The 9,540-nt window shown below is 37.9% G+C and overlaps 1 protein-coding gene across 1 annotated transcript; it reads right to left on the bottom strand.

Moving 5' to 3' along the window:
• Nucleotides 1–768: 768 nt before the first annotated feature.
• Nucleotides 769–9,315, bottom strand: NMBR (neuromedin B receptor). The gene is made up of 3 exons (XM_006066163.4): nt 8,538–9,315; nt 3,429–3,777; nt 769–1,403 (listed from the first exon to the last, which is right to left on the bottom strand). The coding sequence occupies exons 1-3, from the start codon at nt 8,957–8,959 to the stop codon at nt 1,002–1,004; spliced, it is 1,173 nt and encodes a 390-aa protein (XP_006066225.1). The 5' UTR covers nt 8,960–9,315; the 3' UTR covers nt 769–1,001.
• Nucleotides 9,316–9,540: the final 225 nt, after the last annotated feature.

Here is a 9,540-nt window from a genome sequence, read left to right as displayed (position 1 = left end):
GAAAAGAGAAAGAAAGAGGGAGATGGTGGAGTAGTGAGTATGTATGTCATGGTATGGTTTTAAATCCTACCTCTCCCACATGGCTGTGGAATCCTCCTTAAGTTTCATTTTTGAAATTTTAATCCAAAATTATTGAAATAATTATGATACTATTGCAGAATAAACTATCCAAGTAGATTATATACACACTCATCTGGTGGCTATTGCAAGAAAGGATGGTTGAATTCACCAGAGTAAATGGCTGAACTCACCAGAATTATATCTCATCACAGCTACACAGAATCACCCAAATATCCAAACATTTAGCAAGGTACAATAAGATGGCCATGTCAAGTTATGAGTTATAATTTAACAATTTGGGACATATGATGCCCATTTTATATTCAAATCATATTCAGATGATATCTATTTCACTATAATACAAATGTCTTCACACCTTTTAATCACATGCTTAGAAGTTACAGATATAAATTATTTCTATAAATTATGATTAATTGCACAAAGATTTGTTCCACCTTTTGAATTTTCTATTAATTTACTCAAACAATGGATATACATACATGCACTAGTAATGAGTAAAATTCACCAGGAAAAAAATGACTTGTATTTCAAATATTTGGAGCTTGACTATTACACTCACCAGATCATTGAGTAAAAAAAAAAAAATTTATTTCATGCTCCCAAATAAAACAAATTCAAAATAAATGCCCTAGAGTTGGCTCTAGAAACAACTTCAATCTTGAAGTAATATTGACTTATACAAATATAGAGTTGCATTTTGAATCACTTTTAATGTGAGGGATACATACATTTTTAATGTCATTTAAAGTCTTGTTCAGAGAAAAATGGTAACAATGTTTGTTTTGCGTTTTCTGAGTCAATTGTGAAATCCTTTAATGAATTAGCTGAGATTTGCTAAGAAAAATAATAGCTCAGTTCTGTTCTACTCAACAGAAATACAAGAGTACTTTCTTTTCAGGTAGTGAGTTGAATGGACAAAATCACAGTGCCATTTCCTGCTTCACACTGTGCTCATTTAGTAATACAGAATTGGTCACCACGTTCTTAGCATTGCTTTTCAGGGAGGTCATGCGCACTGCAGAGGAACTGAGTAGGTAGCTGGTGGATCTCTCTCCATAGGACTTCCTTCCACAACAGAGCTGACTATTGAAATGTCTCCTGAAGCTTTCACTGAGCAAATAAAGAGCAAATGGATTGACACAGGAATTGCAAAAGCTCAGAACCCGGGCAACCAAGGTGACAATCATGTGACCTAGAGACGGGTCAATCTTGTTATAGTTGAAAGACCTGTACATGTAAAGGATGTGATTTGGAAACCAACAGAAGATGAAGCAGCCCACAAAGACCAGCACGATTTTGGCCAGGCGTTTCCGTGTTTCCATCTGCAAATATAAAGAAATAGTCCCTCTGATTAAAATGAAAATGGAGGCAGCCACATTCTAAAACACACTGTGTTCGAAAGATGTAAAACTCAGCCATAGCATGCAAATGCACCCAAAAGCACAAAAACGATTTTCCTTGCCAAGATAATGACTTTAACAATTTGATGTAGCCTATTTTGGTCATTTCACTATTTTCACTTTAAAATGTTTGACAGTTTATAAAAGGCTACGTTCATGTTAAAACTGTGATCTTAAAAATTTCTTAACTTTTCCTTTTGCTTCAAGCCTTATCACAATCACTATAAACATAAATCATTTCTGTTTGTATTAAACTCATTGAATTAAAAAAACCACAGAATAAATTCAAGCTTAAAAAATTTTAAATCAAAGTATTTTAAATAAGAAAAGTTGATCTATTGAAATAGGGCATGACTTTTTAAAAATCCTATCCACACACACACAGAAAAAAACTTGAAATTTAATTTAAACTCCAGCCTCTCATAAATCAAAACCATCTGATATAACTGTTATTTCTATAAACATTATTATGTTAGACTACATACCCTTAAAATAAAAACACTTTCTTTTCATAAAATTCACCTAGTATGTTTAGTGTTTTATAGGAAGGTCTTCAGGAATGTGATAAATAGACAAAATTCAAATATGAGACAGTAATCTTTTTAAATCTAAAAATCATTTTCTAACATCTAGAGCCCCAAGTTTAGCTCACATTTGTCTAATTTGTATGAATATTTAAATAAGGCAACATGAAAGTGAAGACATAATTTACCAAGAAATTTATAGTAGACAAGATATTTTCTGAGCTAAAACTATTGGTAATTGACTAGAATATGCCAGGGAAGTCTGGAAAGATTTAGGATTAAAACAGATCTGACACTGGGGAGTAAGTAGTGGTGAATGATAAACAAAAGTGTAAGTGAGAAGGAGTCTAGATCAGGAAGCAGAATGTGGTGCTCTGGATATAGTCCAGTAGCATCAATTAGACAACTTGGATGGATTAGGAAAGTGAATGTGAAGCTTCCATTACTAAGCATGGGCCTCCATAGCAGGTTGAGCCTAGGTGCCAGAATTTCACTGCAGTATACATTTATTTACTATTTACTTATTGGAAAAGCTATAAAGTTGAATTAGACCAAGTGTGACCTTGGCACCAGCCCGCCCTCTGCTCCCTTTCACTCTTGTTTTGAGGCCCTCTGTTCCCAGTCTCCTGCTTTGGTGTTCTAACCAAACCTCACCCCCCGTCCCCGGGTAGTGTCCTAGTCCTTTTCTGATGTAAACTTCCCCCAGACTTTCTGTCATCCCTTGTGGGCTAATGGGAGAAGAAACAATAATTGAATAAATATATACTCAAAATGTGACTCAGATGGTAAAGAATCCACCTGCAATACAGAAGACCTGGGTTTGATCCCTGTGTCAGGAAGATCCATAGGGTCACAAATAGTCAGACACAACTGAAGCAACTTAGTACACACACATACTTAAAATGTGAAATTTTTTCTGGTTTGTTATGTGTTTCTTTGCATAAACATTTGCATGTAAAGAAAAGCCATCAGAGACATTCTAACAGGCATGTTCAGGTGTCAGATAAATTGGACCTCAGTGGACTTTAGCTAAGCTGCTGCTGCTGCTAAGTCGCTTCAGTCATGTCCGACTCTGTGCAACCCCATAGACGGCAGCCCACTAGACTCCACCATCCCTGGGATTCTCCAGGCAAGAACACTGGAGTGGGTTGCCATTTCCTTCTCCAATGCATGAAAGTGAAAAGTGAAAGTGAAGTTGCTCGGTCATGTCCGACTCGTAGCGACCCCACGGACTGCTGAGACATGGCCACGATAATAGAGACCCCTGTCTCCAACATCCCTTCTAGTTCAGGCTACTGCATGTCCCAGTGTCCTTTTACTGTTCTAATCATTCCTGGTATTGAAAGCCCATGAACTAGAACTCAAAATAGCACTGACTGCTTCTCACCAGCATGCCCTCAACATACACACCTACAGAGCTTACCTGTTTTTTGGTATGTTCATTGTATTCTCCTGGAAGATTATGTGCACTTTTAATTAAGGTCTTTGCAATGTGATAATAATAAACACTTATGATAACAAGTGGTATGAGGAAGTAGACCAAGAAGATGAGCACTGAATGAATCTTTGGATGTAATTCATCCGTCTGAGGATAGGGTATACACGCTGTGAAGCTGCCGTTATCCAAGCTGCCAATGCGTGCCACTTGGGAAAATATGGCTTCGGGAATAGCCAACAGCACGGAGACCACCCAGATGCCCACGGCCTTCACGCAGGTCCACAGCACTGCCCCTGATGTCTGGATATCCATGGGGTTTACAATGGCTCTGTACCTGGGCAGACAGTACATCTCAAATTACTCTCTTAAGAAAGAAAAATTAAAAAGAGAAAGGAAAAAACAGAGAGATTTTACTAAGATGCCAACCTGTTTACCATAACTAAGACATGGAAGCAACCTAGATGTCCATCAGCAGAGGAATGGATAAAGAAGATATGGTACAGATACACAATGGAATACCACTCAGCCATTAAAAAGAGTGAAATAATGCCACTTGCAGCAACATGGACGGACCTAGAGATTGTCACACTGAGTTAACAAAGTCAGACAGAGAAGGAGAAATATATGACCTCCCTTTTATAAAGAATTTTTAAAAAATAACAAATAAACTTATTTACAAAACAGAAATAGACTTAGAGAATGAAAAAAAATTTTTTTTTACACTTAGTAATGTAAAAAAAAAAAAATGAATTGTGGTTTCCAGGATTAAGGATGAGAGGAAGGAAAGGAATTGACATGTACACACCACTATATTTAAAATGGATAACCAACAAGAACTGACTGTATAGCACAGGGGACTCTACTCAATGTTATGTGGCAGCCTGGATGGGAGGGGGTTTGGGGGAGAATGGATACATGTATATGTATGGCTGAGTCCCTTTGCTGTTTATCTGAAACTATCACAACATGGTTAATTGGCTATACTCCACTATAAAATAAATATTTTAAGTTTTTTTAAACAGAGAGAGGTGCCAACACCTCATTATTCCCAAGCTGTAATGTAGTGTGTGGAATAACTAAGAACCCTGGTGTCTCTCTGTCCACAAGTCATTCCACTGCTTATGAGCACAGAAAAGATGAGAAAAATATTTTAAATTGTCATTTCCCAAACTTCAATAATTTGCTTACATCCTTCACCAGTATTTTGTCCATCTACACATACTGCAGGTATTATCATATATTGAAATTTTTAATTAAATGATTTTATTTCCAATTACTACTGCAAGTATGATAACACATAATCATAAAATATAAAATGTTCACAAAATAGTATTATTAAAATTTACCTGAATACTTTTCTAGAGCTTCTGAGGTTGGGTCTCCTACCTTTTTTTTCCCCTAAGGACATTGAGAAACCTCAGAGAAGAATTTAGACTGGGGTTTTCTCCCCAATTTAGTCATAAGGATAGAAAGAACTGGAAATGGAATAGCATTCTGTCTTTATAGCTTAAATTTCTTTAATGTCAAGACCTCATGAAGTCTTTTCCCACCTAATACCATCATAGTGGTAAATGAACCACACTCCAGGACACAATAGCTTAAACACCTCATTCAATTACACATGACTATTAAGTAAGTTAATAATAATGCAAAAAGAACAAAATCATATGTAAATCTCAAATTACTTATATCTATCTTTAAAAGCATTTCAGGGTACCCATATACCTAGGATTTTAACAAAATACAGAAAAAAGTGATTTTAGTCAAACAGATTAGCATTGTTATTTCATCTCTGATATCCTTTAGAATATCACTTAAGATCTTTTTCTGCATCTGTAAGTTGGGGATAAAAACATCTCCCTCAACGTTTTGTGATTAGAAAAACTGTACAGAGTGCCTATTACAATGCCTGGCACCTAGCAGTTAGTTACCATGCCATGATCTTGTGCCTTCTCTTTATTTATGTTTGAGTTAGTCTGATATTTCAAAAAGTCAGAATAGTTTAAGCTACAAAACAAGCAGATAAAGTCTCCCTCTGAGGTTCTGTAAGAATTCATCCCATTGCCCATAGGAGAGGAGCAGCTCCCAACCTCAATAAAATAGTCTTTCTCCTTCCTGACTTGCACCAGGTGTCATTTCCAGACCCTCAACAGGAAAGTGGCAGTTCACATTTTCATCTAGAAGGTCTTCCCAAGAAACATACAGAAATGAAAGCAAAGCAACAACAAGCAGCTTCAACTCCAAATTTAATGAAGTTGCAAACACGATACAGACTTTGCACGTGGCAGAACTCAACAGGCATGAGTTTCTTTCTCCTATTCTGATTAACTGAATGTTCTTCCAAAACTGAAAGAATTACAATCAGTAACTAGAATGAGCTAATGTATCTTCTTTTCTAAACTTTATCAGATGAATGCATTCAAATAGGTTGGTTTGTTTTTCAAATCAGAGAGCACTGAGTGCTACAAAGAAAAGTTAGAAGTCTCTCATTCCATCTCTGGTCCCACTCCTGAGTTAAAACAAATTTCAAATCATTACCTCCTTACATCCAAGAAATGTATTTCTGCCATTGTCTCTTGAATTAAATATTACAGACATTAGCTCTTGACATCCTGTTATGATATTTAAAGATTTTCTTTCTTATACCACCTTTATTCTTCTCATTCCTAACTTCCTGATTTAGTAAGATATATTACATTTTTACAAGATAGTCAATGCAGTATTATTATGGCTAAACAAATATTGCTTACTGCAGAGTTAAGTAGTATATTATGATGATGTGTTAAACTTAACTTTTCAGTCTGCTATTAAATAGGAAAAGCCATTAAGAATTTCTTATACCAGGGAAAGTAATAACGCATCTTAATGATGAAGAGTCCAGGTTTTGAATTGGGTTCAGACAATGGTTTCATCACTGTGAGGTTGTGGAAATGTTGCTTAATTTCAAGTCTTAATTTTCTTCACTTTGAAATGGTAATAATTACAGTGCCTATTTCATAGTGTTGTGAGGATAAGAAACAAAAAAAAAAATTTAGCACAGTACTAAGGGCAATTAATCTTACACCTATCTCCAAATCCACAAGAAATTAAAATGTTCAGTGAGATGAAGTATGAGGAGGTTAATTACTAATCAACACTTGATTATTATGTTCTGGAAGAAAAACAGAAGTGTAAACGTGTAACAAAACATTTCCAAACCATTTGAAGCGTATATTGGAATGTACTATGTAATTTCACCACTAGTAATTCCAGTTCCTTGATTTAAATTTTCAAAATGCACACCGAGCAGCAAGAGTAGGCTCTGGACCACACAGAAGAGGCAACCAACTTTATGCTGTTATTAAAGTACCCACACTATGTTTACAAAGTACGTGATACACATAAACTAAAAAAAGTCAGTAAATATATAAAGAATAGCATTTTCTCTTTTGTCAAAGTCAATTTTCCAATCTCCAAGACAGTAGATTGAGAAAAGTAGTATGAAATAAACTCAAGCCCTATGTCTGGCTACTGATATCACTTTTAAAAATGAAAGCATAGAGTAACTATTATAATGATAGCTCTTCGTTAAGTTTTATTCTAATCACTAAGAATTTTTTCACATTCTAATTAAAATGGATTCCATGAAGAAGGGCAACTAAACTAAAAAGTCACATTTTCTTCTGATATACAAAAAAGTGTTTTAAAAGATAATACTGAATAGAAATGGTCATAGAAACAAAATGAGATGCATAACTTACTCAAAGTCACCCATCTTTATAGGAATGTGGTTTTAGAAAGAATACATTACACAAACTAAAAGGTCAGTAGTATTTGGTTTAAAAGACAATGGCTCTCAACTTTCTATTGAATATTGTCTTTTCATCAATGAAGATTAACTTCTCAATGCCAAAGTGATGTAAAGGTATTCTTACAAATGCCAGGAAATTTAGATGGACTCATTTTTCATTAATAATTTAAAATGTAAATTAAAGTGAAGGATCATGAACACCACCTTAATCATTCAAGTTAAATTGTTTATCTAAACAGTTTAAGTCAACAACCCACTCCTAAGGAAATTTGACCAGGTTCCATGCAGTGATGTCTAATTACACATTTCTCCCCACACCCATCCAGATATTCTTCCTGCTTAAATTCCCCAAATCACGATTGTAGAGAGTCTGGGATAGGGTACTGGACCAAGAGTCAACAGGACTGGATTCTCCTCCCAGGCCTGCCTGGGCTTCAATATCCTCATCTGAAAAATAACACAGTTGAACTAGTTGATCCATAAGGTAGAATAACAGACCTTTCCCACTCTTGAAATATATGGAAAGAAGATTTTATATCAAAGATGTATTTTCCAGCACTGTTTTAAGATACTAAAACTTAGTATCTTACCTGTTGGTAGGAGGAAAAAAATCATATCACTGGACTTCAGGTAATAAAACTAGAAGAATGTATAAAGTCATGTCTGAAGAACATGTACTATTCTAGATGTTTTGCTTCAAATAAATAGCAGCATTTAGCTAGTCATTGAAATAAGTCTTCTCCTTATTTGGAAAAAAAAATCAAAATCAAACACTTTCCTGGTATTAAGGCAGACAGTCTTATCTATCAGGTTATTAAACTACTGAATAAGGAAAGTGCACCTCTAAGTTTTTAGGGACACACCAAAAGCTTCTACAGGATTGTTGCACATCTATTCTATAGCTTTTCTATGAAATGGATAATGAAGATCCCCAAAGTGTGTGTGACTCAATGGACATGAGTTTGAGCAAACTCAGGGAGATAGCGAAGGAGAGGGAAGCCTGGTGGTGCTGCAGTTCATTGGGTCGCAAGAGCTCACACACGACTTAGCCACTAAACAACAACAAAGTGTGTGGAAGGGAAAGGCGAGGCTGTGCAATTTTAAACTAATGCAAATATTTTTAAAATAATGATTTTCTTATTTTATTTTCAAGCTTCACATCTCTGTCCATTTTAACTCCTTTTACTCTAATCCTCTGATAGAGTCTCTCTCCCCCTCTCCCCTCTTCCTCCCTGCCCTTCTCTTACCCCTCCTTGCCCAGGTACACTTCCGCCCCTCTCCACGGCCGCGGCCTCTGCCCTTACCTGTCGGCACTGAGGGCAGTGAGCGTGAACACGGACACCCCCACGGAGGTGAGCTGGATCACCGGGATAAGTTTGCAGCCCACCTTCCCGAACATCCACTCGTCGAAGAAGTAGCGCGAGGCATCCACCGGGACGCAGGTGAGCAGCAACAGCACGTCCCCAGCGGCCAGGTTAGAGATGAAGATGTTGGGGACGCTCCTCATGGCGCTGTTGGTGATGAAGATCTTCACCAACATGATGTTGCCCAGCAAGCCCACTGTGATGATGAGCAGGTAGAGGGACGGGATCACACAGCGGATCACCAACTCCGCAGTGGTCCCGTCCGGGGCGGGTAGGAAATCCCTTTCCGACATCCCTGGAACGAAACCGCTCCGATTCCCGCCCGCGGGCTGGGAGAGGTTGGAAAGAGACTCGGGTGGCATGGTCTCTTTTCCAGGAGAGTTCACTGGAGTTTCCGTGCGGCCAGGTGCCCAGAAGAGTGCAACTCACTCTTAGGCTGAATGGATTTCCCTCCCGCCAGGGCAAGCTTCCCTCCCGCGAGGATCGGGTCACACCGCCTGGTCCCCAGGGAGACCCGGCGGGTGAGAAGTGTCCACAGGCTCCAGCCCTTCACTTTTAGAAGGGGCGCGTTGGCTCCTGCTGGCTCCGAATTTAAAAAAGAAAAAAAAAGCAAAGCAGTTGAGTCTTTGTTCCAGTCCTCAATGGACTGTCCTCGCTTCTAGCTAGCGGAGAATAACCCTTTTGTGAATAAAGAGTTATCGCTCTGGAATTAATTGAAGTACCTGTCAGACTTTTCGCGGGGAAGGCAGGAAGTCATCCTGTCGCTATCCAGCCGCTGAAACACTAGGAACTAGCAGCGGTGCGGTTGGCACTTTGCTGGTCCCACAGCTTTGCTCTTGTTCCTGCAGTTCCTGCAGTGTTGTGTGGGATTGGAGGGGCTCCGAGTCCTTTCTCTCGCGGGACCTCCCTCTATAGATCCATCCTTACCCGCCTCTAAGCAGAA

The sequence above is a fragment of the Bubalus bubalis genome, chromosome 10 (assembly GCF_019923935.1).
Source record: "Bubalus bubalis isolate 160015118507 breed Murrah chromosome 10, NDDB_SH_1, whole genome shotgun sequence".
Classification (NCBI taxonomy): Eukaryota; Metazoa; Chordata; class Mammalia; order Artiodactyla; family Bovidae; genus Bubalus; species Bubalus bubalis.
This window is presented reverse-complemented; position numbering and strand designations above follow the sequence as displayed.